Genomic DNA, 21,721 nt, shown 5'->3' with positions numbered 1-21,721 from the left:
CCCTTCTGAATAACACAAAGGGATGATAGCTGGTGTTGCTTTGTGTGTTGGACAGGTTGGAAACAGATTGAAATCGGAACTTGTCCAGACTAACATGCTTTGAATGATTTCAAAATGAAAAAAAAAAACATGATTTAACTTTTGATTTGCTGGGCACCGTAGTAGGAGCAAGCAGTGTGCATCAAAACTCATTCACTGCGAACCAAAACGTAAACGCAGGAAACATGGCAGACCAAAATTGACCTACTCGGATCTTTTGAAGAAAGACATCGGACTAAAGACAGCAGTTCAAGAACAAGAAAAAGAAAAACAAAATCTCCAACTGACGCAAGATTTTATCCTGTTTACCTTACTCTCTCTTCCATGTCCTAAACCCCCTGTCACAATGACCTAATAACCCTAAACCAAGACTACCTCAATCCAACCCATTGCTCTTTGAACCCCTAACCCCGACTCTCATTCAACGATTCTTTGGATAATACATCCATCAGACACTGATGATGTCCAAAAAACTCAAAACCATAAGTGAATTCATCGCCAGCTCCATTGCACAGATTTCCCCCCTAATGACGCTATTCTTAATTTGTTGTTTTGATTGCAAACTCACCAGTGTCAAGTCCATTATGCGGTGCCGGCGAGTAGTGGAGAGGCCCATTCAGTAGTCGCTCAACCAGAGCTAGATGACCTGCAAGTATAAATGGAGACGAGAAGAAAACATGAGAGGTTGATAAATGATAAGTTCAGTTGCTGATGCAAAATAGTCTTTGTGTCCTTTCAATCAGGAACAAATTCTGAGAGGTGATTCGAGAAAAAAACCTTCTTTACAAAATGAGGGTTTCAAATAAGATAGGAATTATAGTGTAAGATTAAAGATTGATAGTTTAAGGAGATGCTGAACAGTGAAAACAATAAAATAAAAGCAATAGTTCAATCGTCCTTCCGTCAATATGACGAATTATAAACCTTTAATAACCACCATTGCTCTCCCTATGCAAGAGCTAACGTATTGCATCTAATACGCAAGATATTATCATTATTTATTATATTTCTGATGATGAAAACAAGTATGCCTCATGTCCTTTGGCCAAACCTTCACAATTTTTAGTCCAGAATGCCTCCAAGTGCCGGCAGTGGACACTATTGGTAATTACTAAAAATAACTATAAGCATAAAACCTTACTATGTTATGAGTAATGGGGAAAGGTTGATAGTATAAAACATTGTGAGAAATGGCTCCCTCTGAAGTGACGTGGTTTTCGAGAAAGGAGTAATTTTCCACTAATTTTGATTTCAAGACCTCAAATTTAGAATTTGAGGTCTCAAAATCAAGCATCAGAAAGCACACAACTTTGGGTGACAAGGGTGTTTTTTTTTTTTTTCTTTATTATCTCGCAACTTCGATGACCGATTGAGCTCAATTTTTCACAGGTTTGTTATTTTATGCAAATGTTGAGATATACCAAGTGAGAAGACTGGTCTTTGACAATTACCAATAGTGTCCAGTGTCTTTAACGAATCCCAACGAGAACCCAGAATACCTCAATTATACATTACGTACTTGAAATTGTAGTACATACATGCATATCTGACCTAAATGCAAAAAATAGTTAATGGGCCTGATGTTTCGACCCTAACAGAGTCTTGCTTGAAGGCTATATCTAACCTACTTAAATATAGGACAATATTTTCTAGCATTTGCATGAAACAAGAGCTGAAAACGAACCGCTCTGCTGCTTTTGTCCATCGCGTTTGTTTCCGTAGTTTTGAGTGGCAATCACTTAATCTGGACGGAAACCTTCAAACTGTTGACTTTACTAATACAAATGTGATCTCTTCACTTCAATTTGAAATTAACAAGATTCTCTTGAAATTAGATTCCACTCCCGAAGTCAAATACTATTCAATTTAATTATCGCTATCATCTCATTTAGAGGTATATACATCCGTCCGAAGTTTACCTGCCAATGGACAATTAACCCAGAAAGCTTTGTTTTATGTTCAGACAACAATATCTCTAGTTTCCCTTGTACGACTGCGGCTTTTTATCTACGGCCGCTATCTCAAGCAACTGACAATTGTTTTGCTGGGTGTGCAAACTCAGGTCAAAAGAAAAGGTCGTATTAAAAGATGATTACTACAGAAACTGCCAGGGCATCAGGCAATCTGAGTATGAATTGGTGCAAAGAGTAGTTTGAGGTTAACAAACTGGCCTGGTAATCAGTGATCGCATGTACCAAAGTTCAGTCTCCGAGTCGAGTCCAGGGACACGGCAATGGATGGGAATCTATTAGGTTACTGGAGGAGCCATGCTTCTTAGAGAGTTGTTTGAAAATGGTTAATAAATGGCCATGTTGATGTAGGTACAGAAGCTTAGAATCCACCCATGTACATCAGAAAGCTGCTTCTGTGTCAATTCATCGCACTCAATAAACCATTTGCTGGTTATAAATGGTGTTTTTATGTCAGTTGATGAATTGCACCGGGGAGTGTAAAAAAATGGCTTCTGAAAACAAATGTGGTCGGGGATCCCAACCAATATCCTGGTGGGATTGGTCGGGAATCCCGGTGGGATAAGTCGGGAACCCGACCACATCTTTTTAGGGGTATATTTCAAGTCGGGGTATTATTTCAACATTATGATAGGACGAATCTATTAATGCTCTTTAATCTTTGTCCCGCTTTCTTTTCGAGTGAATAACCGCCATGTTGCACTCGATACTTCTGTCTTCGTATTATAACTAAAATGGATACGTAACTGAAGTGCGACGCCATTTGTCATTGTGCCATATGGATTCGCTACAAGCGTTTTGTATTACAAAAAAAAGCTCTTTAATCTTTGTCCCGCTTTCTTTTCGAGTGAATAACCGCCATGTTGCGCTGGCTACTTCTGTCTTCGTATTATAACTAAAATGGATACGTAACTGAAGTGCGACGTCATTTGTCATTGTGCCATATGGATTCGCTACAAGCGTTTTGTATTACAAAAAAAGCTCTTTTCCAGCCGTGAGTCGTGAGCGGCCCATATATATGAAATATTAGCTACCGATGTAGGACTGGTTTATGTGAATAGAGCGAACTCACATTTCCGAATCAATACTGGGTTTTAATCCTCCTAGATCTCATAAGGGAACAATAATCTTGTAATAAAATGAGAGCTGCAGAAGGTAATCTTGTTGTATTCATCAAAATACTTATCTGATAAAATTTGTGAAAGTTCAACACACCTTAGAGGGAGGCTAATTTATTCACAAAAAAACCTTGCATAAGTGTTGAATAATTATCTACACAAAGCCTGAGGGGGGTTTCACCATGCCAGCAGAAATCACATGACAGCATTCTTGACATTCTGGCGATGGAGTGCTGGTTTACACCCGTTGCCATGGTTACTAAGAGCTACAATCTTTAATGCACGTGAATGCATTAAGCAAACATTTACTGAAGTGGAGACGATCTGGTGGAGGTATCCGATGTTGTAAGTTTACAACATCAGGACATCAGGAATGTGTTTATATGATTCAGTGTACTGAGACAGGTCCGAAGAGAATAACAACCCAAGACGGTTCCAGATATAGGAAGAAAACAGGAAGATGGACGTACAGCCAAGATTTCATCTTCCTTATTGATGGGATGTTACCAGTTAATTGAGAATGAACCACTTCCTTTTTCCTCAAAAATCATCTCATCTCCAAAAAACAAGAGCCACAAACACTCCCCCCCCCCCCTCTTTGTGACCACTTTTGTTATTTACTTCTAATGTAACTTGCAATACAGTAGTTTCAGTGTACAGTAAGGAGTTTTTTTTTTTTACCACTTTCTTCCTAATGAACAGATACATTTATGGCAGTTTCGTGAACAGTTTCCATTAACCTTTTATATTTCTGTATAAGCATCACCATGGGTCTAGACATCCCAAATCTTGTTGTTTTGATACACCATTATTTTCTGCAAAAATGCCAGGAAAATTAATCAGAACAGAAATAGATGGTTTTGTTTGAGAGTTGTCGATTCTATGTTTTAACAGGAAACACAGGAAAAATTCTATTTGGTCCCATACCATTTCTTTGACCCTTTTGTTTGAGCAAAATGTTGTCAAATATTGCGGCCATTTGAGGCTGCTCTGGGCATTCTGGTACAAGCTGCTCTGGTCTCTAAAAGGGTTAATATACTGTATGACAGTCTAAAGAACATTTTCCTTAGAAAACCAACCATGACTCGAAGCAGAGGTATAAGAGAGCCACTCAAGTACTTGAAACATGACAGTCACAGTGTCATTGCATCTACTGTATCCATCAAAACAGGTTAATCAGCTAAAAGACTCAATTGGGATCCTATCTCTGAGTACCCATCTGATTATTGTAATAATAAAACAGTCCAGCTATGAGTGTTAGAAAAGCCTTGTTGACTAAGATCCTTCCCTAATATTGACTCTAAAGATATAAACCTGAGCCTGCACTCCCTGTAGAAGCTTTTTGCGACTACTTCATAAGGGATCTGTATAGTCAAACAAAAAGGTGTTTGTGTGCCGCCACCAGACAAGCGTCAATTTAGCTAATTGAGCCCATCTTGTGGGCCAGACAGACATTAGTCTCGTTAATAGGATTGTGGTATTGTCTTCTTCTGTTTCTAACGGCCTCGTGGACTATCTTAGCGTGGCGAGTCAGGTTTATTTAAATATTGGATTGATGGAAAATTATTTTAAAATCTCCGTATTCAGTTTATTTAAATATTGGATGGGAATGGATTTTAGAATCTCTGCATTCAGTTTATTTAAATATTGGATGGGAATGGATTTTAGAATCTCTCTATTCAGTTTATTTAAATATTGGATGGGAATGGATTTTAGAATCTCTCTATTCAATTTATTTAAATATTGGATGGGAATGGATTTTAGAATCTCTCTATTCAGTTTATTTAAATATTGGATGGGAATGGATTTTAGAATCTCTCTATTCAGTTTATTTAAATATTGGATGGGAATGGATTTTAGAATCTCTGCATTCAGTTTATTTAAATATTGGATGGGAATGGATTTTAGAATCTCTGCATTCAGTTTATTTAAATATTGGATGGGAATGGATTTTAGAATCTCTGTATTCAATTTATTTAAATATTGGATTGATGGACAAAGATTTTGGAAACTCTCTATTCAGTTGCCATTTCTGGTAATTACTCAACATATTTGTTAGCATAAAAACTTACTTTATGAGCAATGAGCTGTTGATAGTATAAAACATTGTGAGAAATGGCTCCCTTTGAAGTACATAGCTTTTGAGAAAGGGTTAATTTTGTTCACTCAAATATTAAAAGACTTCAGGCCTGGGGCCTTTTATTGAGCATCTGAAAGCACACAAATTTGTGCAACAAGGTTTTTTTCTTTTCTTCTTCCATTATTCTCTTTCAAATTCAATGACCAATTGAGCCCAAATTGTCATAGATTTTTTATTTTAATATGCATAAATGTTGGGATACACAAAGTGAAAAAAACTGGTCTTTGACAATTACCAACAGTGTCTAGTGCCTTTAAGAACCATGTCGGAGTCAAAAAAAAAGTAAATTTCCCGTGGAAAAGCGGACGAACACGAATGAACCGAAACGTTTCATTGTTTTCCAGCCGTTCTATTGTAAACGCACCCAGAAGGGACAGTGTTGTCTACTTTGCCATATTGCACACTTACAGTAAGTTGAACACAATCAATTATTACCACTTCTTTTTTATCTCATAACCTATTACCGATGGGTTATAATTCCAGTGCACTTTCCCATACTAAAAGGAAAGCCAGCCCAAACGGCTCGCCAGGCATTGCCTGGAGAGGCAACTCAGCTATTACAACGATCGCAAACCTTTCATGTTCAATCAAAGGGGAATTGCCTCCAAGGGGTGAGATAGACAGCAAAAAAGCACAAACCAACGCTGAATTCTACAGAATACTTGCAATAAATTAACAGGCCTGATACTTCAAGGAGGCAACGAAGGCGATCGCCACATTGCTTTGGTGCCCTTGAAATGCTCCAGTTAAAATTTACAATTTCCTCATACAAGGTGCCCTTTACCAAGGAGAAAAAACATTGGTGCCCTTGCCCTTTCAAAAACAAAACATACAGGCATGTGGTTATAATGCCCTATTTGATCAGGACCCATCTGAAAAGTCATCAATATTCAATACTTCTGTAGTAATCAACACAAACCATAATACAGTGTATATCCTTGGCATTTGCATGTTTTATGGCTAGTCGCAAACTGCTGGTTTTTGGGTGTCCATTACAGGTTTGTTTTGACACCTGTAAATGATATAAATTACCTCAGCTCGCAAACCATTTCTGAGAAATAAAATGAAATATTCAGCAACGCTGTCACAGTGTGTTTGTTGCATCTAAAAAAAAAAGCAGAGCGTGAAGCTCTCATTAGTAGGAAGTGTCCCACACACAAACAAATACACAAATTTCCAGGCCTGTATGCTTCGTAAAAGGGCAAGGGCACCAAGGCAATTTTCTCCTTGGTAAAGGGCACCCTATGAGGAAATTTGTAAATTTCTACACAAAGATTTCAAGGGGATCGGGGGCAACAAAAGCAATCGCCTTCGTTACCTTCAAGTATCAGGCCTGAAAATGAAATATCCAGCAACACTGTGTTGAAGCCTATTTGTATGAAGTGTCCACATGAAAACCTTCACACATTTTTCTTTGTATGTGTAATAGATTTGCTACAGGAGTTCTTGTACTGAATTGCACAAATACAATGCCCTTTGTGTTTATTTGCATTCAATCTACATAATACATTTTAATGAACTGCTTAGCAAGCAAACAATGCCCTTTTGAGATTATCATTTGCAAATAAATCTTCTTACTGATTTACACATTTTAATGAACTTATTAGCATGCACATAATGCCCATTGTGATTATTTCAAATAATCTACCTATTAATGCACACTTTTATGAACTTGTTAAGCTTGCAAACAATGCTTATTTGCATACAATTAACATACTGATTTGCCTTTTTATGAACTGATTAGAACGCAAACAACGTCCTTCATGTTCATTTGCATAATCTACTAAGCACAGTGAACATCCCGTAATGATTAAATCTAATAAGAGCATTGAGTTTTTTTAACTACCACTTTCCCCAGTGTAAATTTGCATTTCAAAACCCACCGCTATCACTATGTTCAGTATTTAATGAGTATTAGCCATGAAATCAATTTTAATATTTAATCCCCAGGGCCTTTCAGGACAATAAAAGTAGATAATGGTACAATCGGTGTGAGTTGTATTTCCCTATGAAAATGCCGTTAATTTCTCGTGAAAATTCTGTTTCAATTTACATCGCTCAAACTTTGTGTAGCAGGCCTGATACTTTACAGAGGCTATTGCCTTCCATGCCCCATGGTCATTGCCTTGGTGCCCTTGACATTTTCCAGTAGATATTTTCAGGTTTGTGATTTCATCTGCCATTATCCTCCAAAAACAGGTAAACATTTGGCCCGTTTATTTGTTTATTTCAGTTTAGCATATCAATACAGGAACCAATTATCAGTGGTCAATATTCTTGCACCTGGCTTAATTTTGTATGAATATATTTTTCGTGACAATTGATACAGGATTAAAGGTTTTTTTAATTATTTGTACATGAATTACAGTCCGAGTCGTGTGGAAAACAATCCACAGGCATATTACATGTACTTATGGTTTAGGATTCAAACCCATGACCTTCGCCTTTCATGAGCAGTAGCTTACATAAAACTAGACCACCGATATTGCGCAGTGGCTAGAGGCACATACGAATCATATATTTTAGCAGCAACTACCACGACAAATTATCAAATTTGCATCAGGGATGAAGACTTTTATTTGGTTATACATGTAGCAATCCTGTATAATACCTTTTAATTAAAAGCGTAGTATACTTTTTTCATCTTGGGGTTTTTAGCGTTACTAACTGAGCACAGAGGCAGTTTGAACGCTCTATTTTAGCAGCGAGTACCACAACAAATTATCAGATGTTAAATTTGCATCAGTTATACCAATCCTGTAAAACACCTTTAAATTCAAAGCTACAGTAGTACCATATTTTGTTTCATCTTGGGAGTTTTATGTTACTTTCTGAGCACAGGGGCTCTGTATCAACACTAAAGAACACCTCCATGTATATGTGATGTACCTACAGTGGAGAATTCACACACTGATGATGAAATATCAAGACAGTAGTACATTGAGCATCAGTGAGGTTCAACTATGCCTGGAATGTGAACGACGAAGGAAAGGTATTTCAAATAGCAAAGTCAGCATTCATCATCAGAGCATCAGGGGTACAAGGATTTCACAAAGAGTAGAGATGGAGAGAGGGGGAGAGTGAGAAATATTGCCAAAGAATGACGCCAAACAAACGATGAGGATGATGATGGCGATTGTAAAATGTAAATGAATGATTACAATCTAAATATGAGGGAGACAAAACAGAATGAGCAGTGTTTCAAAAACCTTCTGATGCTACTGTGTTACTCGTACTACTAGTCTACATCAGGTTTAAAGGGATGGTATATCTTTGGTAATTACTCCAAAAATTAATGACCATAAAAACCTACTTGCTAAGAAGCACTGTAGCCGTTGATAATTGAGAAGTAATTCCCTTTGAAAGGAATTTGAAAGGAATGTGAGAAACTGAGACACGTTTCTGCTTGAAACAATTCTCAGATTCCAATTCTGGATTATTTTTCCTGCATTGGCATTGCTGCTCCAGATTTTCCATAATATCTCAAGAACGCTCTTACCTTGAATTAAAATTTTCACACGCTTTATTGTATCTCCATTTATAAGGTTAAAACCAATTGCCTTTAATAAAAACATTTTCAGTCCATAGCACTGCTCTTATCAATGTGCATAATATTCATAAGCTCTGCTGAATTTGTAAAAGTATTATTAATTAACTTTCCCTGTGATTATACATGATTAATAGGTTTGGCTTTTTTTAATAGCTAATTACATTTTGTAATCAGAGTCGACTTGTGTTAATGATTTAGTATAAAGCAATTGTTCGTAGAATTATTTGGCTTGGATAAGTTTCCTCTTTCAGCCATTAACATATCCCTCTCACATCTAAATAACAAGGCATTATCACATCTATGCTTAATCTAAGACAGTGTGTTTAAATCATCAACGGGAGCCTAATCCTAATGCACAAACACGCCCTTCTTGTTTTTGCCCCATGTATTACACCGTCATCAAAGAGGAGTATGACGTCGTTTGCAAAGCATGCAGGCAAACGTGTCTGATCGGGGGGGCTGCGCATCTAAGATTGGAAGCAATCCACTGCGTAATTAGAATGATAGCTATTATAAAACACTTCAAGAGTCTTATGCCCCAAGATGTACATCCCTTACTCTGCACATCAAACCACAGACCTAGGTAAGAGGTTGGCATGGGGACGGTTGCTTGGCGACGGGCCAACTTGGCTTGGGCTGACGCCATCCAGCATGGTGGGAAAGAAATGATGAGGGGGGGGGGGGGGATAGGTTGGCATCAGATTGCTAGATCTGGTTACAGGGCATTGATGGAAGTGCATGTGGGCTGTGTACTGCTGGAATTTGCACAATGCATGGCGCTGACTTGCTGAGGGAAAACCCAATAGTGATTATCATACCATTTTTTTAAGATCGATTCACCTTCTTATAAGTTATATTTACTCTAGATGACTTTATAAACCCCGCCACAGAAAATTCACAATTTTTCATGTACTATCAGGCCTGATTCTTCATGGAGGCAACGAAGGCGATTGCCTTAATGCCCCTGGTCATTGCCTTGGTGCCCTTGAAATACTCCAGTAGAATTTCCTCATAGGGTGCCCTTGACCAGAGAGAAAATGCCTTAGTACCTGTGCCCTTTCAAAAACGAAGCATACAGGCCTGTACTATTTCCTAATAATACTGATCGCCCTGAAGCTCAATGCAAGGCTCTGTTCAGCCAAAAGTTCAATGTTGAATGGTTATCACGCTCAGACTACAGATACAGCATCTGTGGACAGATGAGATGCTTCTACAAACACCGTGTATTTACGAAGCTGCTACCACCAGCCCCTGCTGAGAGGGAAAAGCAAGCGCCAAATCAGAACAAAACAAAAAACTAAGGGAACCAGAGCACTATGGCAGATGCACTTCTACGTCTCTGCTGAATGATATTACAAAGAGTTCTCCTGTTTCTATTAAAGGCACTGGACACCTTTGGTAATTGTCAAAGACCAGAATTCTCACTTGGTGTATCCCAACATATTATGCATAAAATAACAAACCTGTGAACATTTTTACTCAATTGATCATCAAAGTTGCAAGAGAATAATGAAAGAAAAAACGCCCTTGTTGCGCAAATTTGTGTGCTTTCAAATGCCTAATAAAAGGCTTCAGGCCTGAAGTCTTTTAATATTTGAGTGAGAAATTAACTCCTTCTAAAAACTACTTCAGAGAGAGTCGTTTTTCACAATGTTTTATACAATCAACAGCTCTCCATTGCTAGTTTAGTTAGAAGGGAGTTTTTATGCTAACAATTATTTTGAGTAATTACCAATAGTGTCCTGTGCCTTTAACGCCTGCTCTAAGTCTGCGCTACCTAACTAAATCTCAAGAGATCTAGCTAGACTGTCAGTTAGTAGATAGCTATACTTGAACTGTAAGAGCTGTGATTTTAATGGCGATAAGAAGTAAGGAATTTAAATTAAGTATGTTATGATGTATTGTTTTTCAAATAACGTGCATAGTTTTTAGTTTTGGGTTTATAATACAACGGGCCAGTTTTCAAAAATAAAATTGGAAACAAAATTCCACAGCTCTGTAAACATGGCACTGCGAAGCTTGGGATTTCAAATCAAATCGTAAAAGTCATAAACAATACTATTTTTTATTGAGAGACAGGGGTCGAAATTAAGTGTATTTCCATGGTAGTCAGCAGGGCTAGTGACCAATAATTTTTAGTAGCCCTGATTAGATTTTGGTAGCCCGAAAGACACATTATGTCTCGAGTCACGGCTCAAACTTTACAATACACCAATAACATAGTTCTTTATTGTTTTTGATGATGATTTTTGCATTATTTTTCCACTAGCCCGTCGGGCAATCAAACTGGAAAAATGAGTAGCCCGGTTGTAAATCTGGTAGTCCCGGGCTAGCGGGCTAGTGGCAATTTCGACCCCTGGAGTATGTGCTGACATAATTGTAATACACATGAGAAACAATTCATGCAGAAAAGTTTCTCAGATTGAAATGGTTTTGAATCTCTCCAAAATCACCAAAGTCAACCATGTTGAAAGAAAAGCAATGTAGGAATAATGGTTCAAACCTTATCACATGTTATTGGATTGTATGTATGGATTAACCTGGATCACCTAAAAAAGTGCTACTCACACGACAGCAATTTAACTGGCCTCCCTTGCTTAATTTCAGCATGGTTGTAAAAATGTAGCAATGTTTGACAAGATTTTGCACGAGGACTTGGACAGTTGACAAAATTGCTGTGCTTTCACACGAGGTACATTTTGTAAAATGTACTTGTAACCATGCTACAATTTAGCAAGGGAACCTTGCTAAATTGCTATCACATGAAAGGTCATCCCCATGTATGAGAAATGGCAACAAGTCCGAACGAATCTCAAGGGAACTTAGTAAAAAGAACTTATTAAAATTGACAACAACAAGATTACAAAATCACTAACGATTAAAAATCTGAATCTGAAACTTGAGGTCAATTCCTGGTCAATACCAGAGGATGAAAAGAACTAAACTTAACAAAGGATATGATCATTCTTAAAGCTCATGAGGGACTGCATTTATCCTATGGGAAGGTCTGGGAATTTAAAAATCATTGTGACAGGATGAAAGATTCAGGGTCACATGGGTATGATGTAAACAAACCAATCACAATAGGACTGAGTCATGAATTTGTCAAGAACTATAACCTTGCTGGGTTTGGATAGACTGGGTCTATCAATGGGATAGCATTGGAATGTGTCAACATAAATGTTCCTCTCTCGTTATTTATATTTTGTTCAGTAATTTAAAAAAAGGAAAACCTTGTAATGTATTTTGCCAACTGTTTCATTTGGAAACACATTTGTCACTCCCTTAAATCCTACAGACTTTAGCTTGCTATGAATGGTCATTCTTCATCATGTCATGAAGATGTATTAGATGTTAAGTTTGCATCGGGGATAACAAATACTATTTGGTTAACCCTTATACCGATGTGTGTAAGCACTTTACTTTCCCGATTCCTGTGAAAAAATCACAGGCATTTTACTGGTGTGGGAATCGAACCCACAACCTTTGCCATCTGACTTCCTTCATGGTCTTACCTTCCTCCATGGTCTAATACCAAGACCACAGAGACTGCCTCTAGCTACTGGGCAATCTCGTTGGTTAAGTTGGTAAGACACCTGCTCTAAAATGGCAAAGGTTATGGGTTCTAATCCAACCTAGCAATATTGCCTGTAATTGTTTTCATGGAACTAGGGAAAGTACTGAGTATACAGTACTTACACACATCAGTAGGGTAAAACAATAAAGATCATCAAACTTGTTATCCCAGAGTAGCAATATTTCTGATGAAGAAAAAGGTACACATCGTACAAGTGGAAATGTTTTGGTGAAGTTTTCTTATTGCGCAGCTAACTTCAACTTCAACAAAATTCAACTTTAAAGAGCCAATCAACGTTTAACTTAATAAACGTCATCAGCTCGGAGAGGCATCTCGTAATTGTAACGACTCTTACAACTCAATCTGACAAAGCCACAAAATCCCACAAATTAAATTTTGTCCGCACGTCCACATTCATCCACCGGTAAATTCTGTCAACACATAATACTCCGGATTCATCAACTCTTGAGGGGGAAGAAGTGTACCTTAGACGTTCTGCTCCTACACTGTCTTCCTTCCTGTCCATCAGTTGGGACACAGACCTGTAGTAGCAAAGATCTTAGTTTTTCCTTCTTACTGATTAATATTCCGCACAGACATCTCGTCCAGATGAAAATTCCAATTTACTTTTGACTCGATTGGGCCGTGGATGTACTTTGCGTCGACAGCCAGTCTGCTGGATTATTTGTTAAAGTAGCCATTTCTTTCAAAGTCCCTATCTATCAAACGTGAACGCGATGCTAATGCTCCGGATATGGCAACCGAAAAAGCGGGGGAAAAATGTACTTCTTACACTTCCCTGTTGTTGAATTACCCTTATATTTACTTTTTGTTTCCTGTTGTCCACCTCTACCCTCTATCCACCTCAAACTGGCTTGCTGTGCGATTTGCATACACAAAAGTGTACAGTTTTATACTATAGAGTGTGTTTACAAGCCTTCAAATCAGCTTTTTAATTGCCAACGAGCTAACCTTGCCCTTAGCAGCGTCCTAATCTTGATAAACAATACTGCTTGGAGATATACTTGCAATTAAATGACATAATTTGCATAGCATTAAGAGGGGCATGCTGACTGCGGGACACTGAGGTGTTGTATAAAATGACTGCCCGGTGCGGTCACCAAATTCAACTTGTGCCATGAAACGATTCTCAGGTTGTGTATTCCTGCATGGTCATAACCGCTCCAGATTTTCTACGATACCTCAAAAAGGCTACCACCTTTCAAAATGAAATCCTTACCGGTTACTTTAAAGGCAGTGGACACTATTGGTAATTGTCAAAGACTAGCCTTCACAGTTGGTGTATCTCAAAATTTGAGCTCAATCGGTCATCGAAGTTGCGAGATAATAATGAAAGAAAAAACACCCTTGTCACACGAAGTTTTGTGCGTTTAGATGGTTGATTTCGAAACCTCAAATTCTAAATCTGAGGTCTCGAAATGAAATTCGTGGAAAATTACTTCTTTCTCGAAAACTAAGACACTTCAGAGGGAGCCGTATCTCACAATGTTTTATAACATCAACCTCTCCCCATTACTCGTCACCAAGAAAGGTTTTATGCTAACAATTATTTTGAGTAATTACCAATAGTGTCCACTGCCTTTAAATGTTATATAATATAAAGGATAAAACATTAACCCAGTGGGCGTTGTTTCAAAACCTCGCTTTTTTTTTTCAACCCCAAATCTTTATACAGGATTAAAACAAACAAACAAACAAACAAACAAACAAACACCCCAACAACATCAAAAACAACAACAAAAACAGATGATTCCAGAGGTACTTTGCCAAACTCAACAGCCTATTCTCTGTGATCACTTTCGTCCATGATCTGATAAATAAAACTTGTCCAGGGTGAGATCACCCACATGGTGTATCAAATTCTTCCTGATAAAGCTTCACCTTATCACAACTTCAATTTGATTTCGTAATTGCAGCGCAGCTACAATGTAAATCCACTTGTATTGTTTACTTGTGCTATTAAAGGATAACAAGCATACATTTTTCAGTTTCTTGGTTCTTTCCGATGCTGGAGTCCATTATAATTGCAACAATCTTATTATCGAATAACACTTGCTTTCAAGCCCACACAAATAGCAGGAAATCAGTGTATTGGCTTGACACTAGTGGTTTGTTTGTATCGCAATTATTCAATTACTGTGTGGACAAGAGGTGCAATGGAGTGGAAAGTGCCCAAGGCACAGCGAAGCACAAGGGAAACTTAACAGGAAAAAAGACTACACATGTTGTGTAGTGTTTTTTGGGGTGGTTTTGTTTTTAAAGCTTTTATCAATACCACAGCAGCAAATAGGGTTAAAAGTCTGAGGAAACTTAATTGGATAGTCTTCATTCAAGGCTCAAGATCACCATTGGATTTTCATCAAAAACAGCAGTCAGCCTCTGTGAAGGGAAAAACCATTTCAAAATGGTGTTTGCTTGTTTGTTCAGAGGTAAACAAGAGGATATAAACACCAAGCTGACAACAGCCATTCCCTTTCATACAAACATTGATTGCAATGTCCATGATCATGAATTGCACATTTCAAGAAATTGTGATTCCCTTACTATACTAGATGCCAGTACTTATTCTAGTCATTGTGAAATCAGCAGTTAGCTTGGTAGGATTCAAACCCACAACCTTGTGATTGCAAGTCCTACGATTCTCCCCAAGTGGCCTGGTTGGCTAAAAAGGAATCCCTATTTAATATGGACTGGTTAAATGGCTGAAGGACTAGGGAATTAAAAAGCCAAGTCACTAAGAAAAGTTATGGGCAAACCATGTACAGAATACTACAACTTGTCAAAGACCCAACGACACACTCCAACCTAGCCCCAAGCAAGCCGGAAACAACTGTCTTGACCCCAGACTACCCACTGGCCTGAAAGATGTCAATGCCTGCCCTGTATTGTGGAACCATGCCATCACTGCCAGACCTAATCAAATCTAGTCTTAAAGGTACCTCTGACTACAATTACACGCAATAACTGCATTCTTATTGATTACTTTACCGATACAGAGAGCAACGTGAGTGCCAATTAGGGTTTCATTTGCACTGAATTATTTAACATTTCTACGCGCATTGCTAAAACCGAGTTCCAGTGTGTGTACTCAAGACATCTTGCTGTCCATTCACAGCGTAGAAATAAGTATTCCTTCATTTGATTTCGCATGAATAGTTCTGTGATTGCTTTATTGATTGCTATTTTGAGAAACCTACTGCACTCAAGCTATGTCAACTTAATTCATAAGGATGATTACAGAAATTGTAATTCACATAAAACAAAAAAGATCAACTTTAAAATTCTTACATGGGATTTGAGGCATTGCATGGTGAGGTATCAATATTTGGTTTGCGGTAACACCATGTGTGTATCTACTTGCCAGGTAGATTTTGATCTTTGAGAGAACTTGTCTTGCTTAAAGAATTCGGGTACTTTTTCAAAATGTCCATAGGTTTACATTAAACTTACAGGGTTTGAAGATAATGATAGTGGAAAGCTTCCCTTCAAATCTTACTTACTGAGGTTCTGTAATTTTTGAGAAATGAGTAAAACAATGTCATGAAAATACGTTTGTTAATGATTAAAATAGTTTTCGTCTCATGAGACGAAAGTTATTTTCATGACAATGTTTTACTCATTTCCCCAAAACTACAGCACCTCAGCACGTAGTATTTTCAGGGAAGCTTTCTACTATCATTATCTTCAAGCTGTGTAAGTTTAGTGTAAATCTGTGGACATTGGGTTTTTTGTCCTACAAAAGTTACATAGACCCTTTAATACATTCTACTAACGAGAAGTAGATTTATAGGATTGTTCAGGAGAATTCTCAGTTCTGAAAAGAACTGTCCTGCTTTTTAACTACTACCTGGGCAGAAGGTAGAACATCGGCCAGGACTACTACTTTAGCTTTTAGTAGATCGTTATTAACTCAACTACCGCAGACTGATTTCTTTATTGGTCTCAACGTTTTAACTAGCTTACTCTATACATTGTCAGGGGACTGAAGAAACTCTTTAAAATATTTGCGTTCTTTTCCCTCAAAAAGCTAGTGACAGAATTCCCAGGACTACCCTCTGAAGAACACAGCTCTGAAGTTCACATTCGTATAATCAATTTTAATCAGTTTCACAGCTGGCCTTTTTTGTTCCCTTGTCTTCTCCTAGTAATCACCTTCTGCTGTTCCGCCTAGCAACCCAAACATGTTTTTTAGGGAAATGTCTCATTCCCACGAACCTGAGTCACCTTCCAAATGGAGTACCAGCTAGAAGGCACCGGAGTTAATGTTAAAGGCACTGGGCACCTTTGGTAATTGTCAAAGACCGGTATTCTCACACTTGGTGTATCCCAACATATGCATAAAATAACAAATCTGTGAAAATTTGGACTCAATTGGTCGTCGCATTTGGATGAGAATAATGAAAGAAAAAACACCCTTGTTGCATAAATTTGTGTGCTTTCAGATACCTAAAAAGGGCTTCAAAGTCTTTTAATATTTGAGTAAGAAATTACCTCTTTCTCAAGAACTACATTACTTCAGAGGGAGCCGTTTCTCACAATGTTTTATATTATCAACAGCTCTCCGTTGCCTGTTACGTAGTAAGCTTTTATTATTTTGAGTAATTACCAATAGTGTCCAGTGCCTTTAACAATGGACCCAACAACGGGGAAAAACACCCCTGTTCCCCACGATCACCTTGACTCCATCGTATGACAGAGACAAATCACTCTCGTAGACATCCCCTTAAGGGTCACTAAAGCCAATCAGTCGCCTCGGATTCAGAAACCCATCTTGGCCCCTTTTTTCCTTCCTGGTTCAAAACAAAGTCGCCACTGATAAATGCCTCATGATTGGACTGTTCACTTTTTTCTCTGTGCATCTGTGATTCTCTAACTACAACTTCAGACACAAGCCTGATACTTCACGGAGGCAATTAAAGGTGATTGCCCCCCCCATGCCCTTGGTGCCCTTGAAATGCTCCAGTTGAAATGTACAATTTCCTCATAGGGTGCCCTTTACTCAAGAGAAAATGCCTTGGTGCCCTTGCCCTTTCAAAAAAGAAGCATATAGACCTGAGAGAGTAGTATTTGTTTCTGGGACTTACCAGGTAAAGGTACTCCGTTGCCATAGCCAAAATGCATTGAAGGAAGTCGGTTTGGATTGCTGCAAAAAAAATAAACAGACAAAAAAACATTAATAGGAAGATCTTCAATGGGAGACGTTTAAAATGCTGGTGGCAGCAGACATAGCGATCACTTTTTGCGACTCCGAGCATGCCACACATAGTGCGCGCGTAGATCTGAGCACGTGCAATACTTGCAAGAATGTTTCAGAGCATAAATGCAGTCGAAAATCCAATTGAGAAATAAATTGAAATAATAATCAGGATGTTTATAAGGCGCCTTTAACCTGAGGATGCACAGCGCTGGAAAAGGAAAAGAAAGACAGGTGAGGGAGGGGGCACAAATTACATGTGAGCTGATGAGTCTCGAGGGCCTTTTTTAAAGGGATAAGACCAGTAGAAAACGCAAAATAAAATGAGTTGTTTTTTAAAAAGAAGAATACAGAATAAGCTGAGCATATAGCAACTGTGAACCAACCACAATTAACTAGTATCAAAGGTAGCAAATGATTTAAGTTTCAACCCTGAAGTGAATCTCTAATACACAAGGAATTACTTCTTCCCTTTAATTTAGAAAATCAGATACACTCCATTTGTAAATATTTTCCTGAGACAAAATTTGAGCCGCGGTAATCCTTCCCCATTGATTGATCGATTGATAGAATGACTTTAACCTATGAGAATTGCCGACAACAAAATCCACTGTGATTTTGTTTAAACTTGGCTTAAAATCGGCGTGTAGTTTTAACACCCCGCTCAAGTACACGCTTACGTATGCATGCGGTGACATTCACTGACATTTTATTAAAGAGAATACATCCATTGTTGGCTGTCACGCCTTCCCCATATTGAATAACAATCTCAGCAATGCCTCGCCTGCAAACCAGCACGGGGGAAGAGAGACAGTCGTAAATACAAGTTAACAGAATCCATTAGTCAGTTTGCCGCCATCATCACACTATGTGGTCGGTAACCCTGGCAACACATCCAATGAGCATTGTGTCGCTAGGCAACCGAGTGCGGGCTGGGACTTTTGGACAGGTGGCATGTCAGACTTCTCTTCGTCTTTCTTATTTTATTTTTGTCGGACTGCAACGTCCGCTAAGTCTTTGTCATGTATGAACAATTTAAAGCAGGATTCACGCTAATGTCCGATGTGCTTCCTTCCTGTGCATACTGGTATGAACATGCCGGTGGCAGCCCCCTTGTTTGCCAGCCAAAAGTCCCATAGTAGGACATTGTACTCCCAAAATTTACCTGCATAATACAGTGGCTTAAGTCATTGCTGAAGAAAACAGTCTGAAACTAGGATGCAGATTTTAAGAGGTAGTTTGAAATAATGGCATTTCCACCTTTTGATAAACCCCTGGGGTTTAGATTTCACACAGCTTTTACTAAGGAACAGTGTCCTGAGCAAAATAATGTAGGAGTAGATGATTGAGCAGATTGCTTTACATTTAGACAAAATTCCAGTTGACTGTCTTTACGAGGCTGATGTAAAAAGTCTGCATCAGATAGGTCTGAAATTTCTCTTCCCCAATACTAAAGCCTGGTTCATAATTCCTGCGAACGCAATGCGAAGCGAGTTTTGACGTCACAGGGGGTTTTTTTCGCCGCGAATGTTTCACACATGAGTTGAGCACAAGTCAACTGATGCAAATTATTTGTTGCGAATTTGTGACGTCAAAATTTGAATTACGTTCGCATTCGCAGGAAGTATGAACCAGGCTTAAGATAAGTTCATACATGTGTGCAAGTAGGAAGAACGGATGAAAATTGCATATTGTTTTCAAACAACATTCACAAGATGAAAGGAGAATGAGGAGGGTTTTATTTGGGAGGTTTTATTTAGGGGGAGCGGAAATTGGGTTGTAATTTATTTTTTTTTAATTAAGAAGAGGAGAAAAGAAAATTGTGATCCTACCTTGAGATGTTGCAGAGAGGGCCTTGGTGATACTGGTAGGGGTGTGAGTTGTAGGGCAGCACATGATGATAAGGGTGGTATGGTGTCTTTCTTAGCGCCTGTAGTAGGTTGGGCCGATATTCAGGATCTACGCACCATAATGAACCTTTGCCTATCGACTGTGGGAGCAAAGCCAAAACAAAATGAAATACGTTAATTTATTTATTAAAGGATGTTATTCAAGATGGAATTGTTAATTTAGATACAGGGTTGTGTGTACATCTACATGTACATCCACATCATAATCCCACAGCAAACTCATCAAAATCACATCCACTAGAGTTGCCTTGGCGTAGGGATAGAGGAGCTACATTTAGATAGAAGTGAGATTGATATTGATATTGAGGTATCAACACATTTTATTATGATTTTGAGAAACCGTCTGCTATTCAGCAGCTTGCTATAATAAGCTTTCTCTCATCCTTTTAATGACATTTGGGTTAGCATCTGGTGTTGAGATTGAGCAGATTTTCAGCAATAAATAGAATCGTTGAATTTGTTTTGATTTAATTGTTTACATGGACAGGAAACAATGGTTTTGTCAGTTGAATACTTTTTCTGATTTTTGATTTCTTGAAAAGCAACTTCAGAATATAAGACCCAAGACCAAAGATCCCTGCACTAAGAAGAAATTTAGAAGTGATTGATCCTTACTGAAACATTTCGCCTAGAAAATCTGACACTAAAATATTCATTTATGATTAACTATCACAACTGAAATATGAAATGCCACCATTTATCAAATCTTATCCGACTAAAGGGCTTCGCCAGCATTGATCGTCTCTGATAATGTTTGAGGATTGATTCTGCATTTGTCAACAGCAAGACAATCAAATATCTTTTCCAGTGTGGAAGGATCCAGGCCCAATGTCATGGCTCTGCTTTCAGCTTACCACTGTATTCTGCACTTACGATCACCATTCGCAGCTGCAAAGCTGTGTAAGCGAAGAATGCCCAGTAACGTGGAGTATGCATGCCCATAAGCAAAAAATTCCCTGCTAACCCGTAAAATACACTTGACAAAAGCGTGGAATCCCTGCTTCCGTAAGCACCCATTCTTTGCTTATGGTAAGCAGAGCAATAAAATTGGGATCTGTAGTAGATCGTAGCATTCTGAGCAAACTCTGATCATAGATCCCCCCCCCCCCTCCCCCCCCCCAAAAAGAAAATGTGGATTACGCACGCCCATAGCGAAAAATCCCTGCTATGAAATACATTTGACAAAAGCATGGAAATCCCTGCTTCCGAAACTGCAAATCTTTGCTTAGCAGAGCCCTGTAGTACATGAATATCAGGGCATTCTGAGCACACTCTGAGCAAACCCCCCCCCCCCTCCCTCTGCTGAATCAACACGACAAGTTGACCAATCCACATGCACACAATCCACTATAAGGCTTGTAATGCATATTATGTACACACCGCCGACATGTGTAGTGTTTGAGGATCTGCAGCAAAATCATCATCTCAGCCGGCTACCGAGCCAGTAGGACGGGGCTTGTTCGCGGTTGACTAATGGCTAACTTTTCACAAGCAAGCAATTTGCATTCAGAAAGAGTTTGCTTGGGATGTTTTTTGATGAATCGTACTGACAATTGATACAGGGGCGTATTAATCAGGTAATCAGAGCGTGGAACAATAAAAACAGAGTCTGCTCTTTCTGAAGAGACTTACACTGTTTGCTTGTATACTGAGGAGCTACACCGATGAATGAGAAATGAGACCTGGGCCCAATTTCATAGCGCTGCTTAACGCTGAGCAAATTTTCATGCTTACTGTAGCAGACAAACTTGCTAAGGTGTAAGCGTATTTCAGAGGCTAGCGAAAAAATTTGATGTAGGCAAAGCAATCTTGCACGTTCAAAATGGATTTACATTGTGACGTTGTTCATTTTCGTGCAGTAAGCACCAGAAAATAGTCAAGCCTTTTTACGCACTTATGGTGATCATCGCTATGAAATGGAAATCGCACAAAGCACAAAATCAGCCGCTAAGCAGCTCATAAAATTGGGCCCTTTTTGCCTTTAGGCTATATACTCATCAGTGGCAACTTTTGGTGATTTCGTGATAATATATCTTGGCATTTTCACTTAAATAATATTTCCTAAAAGGAAGCCCTTTACCAAGGAGAAAATGCCTTGGTGCCCTTGCCCTTTAAAAAAAGGAAGCATACAGGCCTGGAAGAGAGTCACTGCCTAGCAATATAAAGGTTGCCACAATGTGCAATTTCTCACCCTCATTTTTT

At 38.6% G+C, this 21,721-nt stretch overlaps 1 protein-coding gene across 5 annotated transcripts in view; it reads right to left on the bottom strand.

Moving 5' to 3' along the window:
• LOC139943633 (forkhead box protein N3-like) overlaps positions 1-21,721 on the bottom strand; it is an 85,442-nt gene that overhangs the window by 21,043 nt on the left and 42,678 nt on the right. For all 5 annotated transcript variants that reach the window (XM_071940357.1, XM_071940377.1, XM_071940385.1 and 2 more), the window contains exons 3-5: positions 19,442-19,599; positions 17,500-17,558; positions 608-685 (exon numbers count right to left, since the gene is read on the bottom strand). In XM_071940357.1, the coding sequence (XP_071796458.1) occupies positions 608-685; positions 17,500-17,558; positions 19,442-19,599 (295 nt within the window). The remainder of the gene's footprint in view (positions 1-607; positions 686-17,499; positions 17,559-19,441; positions 19,600-21,721) is intronic.

The sequence above is a fragment of the Asterias amurensis genome, chromosome 1, assembly GCF_032118995.1.
Source record: "Asterias amurensis chromosome 1, ASM3211899v1".
Classification (NCBI taxonomy): domain Eukaryota; kingdom Metazoa; phylum Echinodermata; class Asteroidea; order Forcipulatida; family Asteriidae; genus Asterias; species Asterias amurensis.
This window is presented reverse-complemented; position numbering and strand designations above follow the sequence as displayed.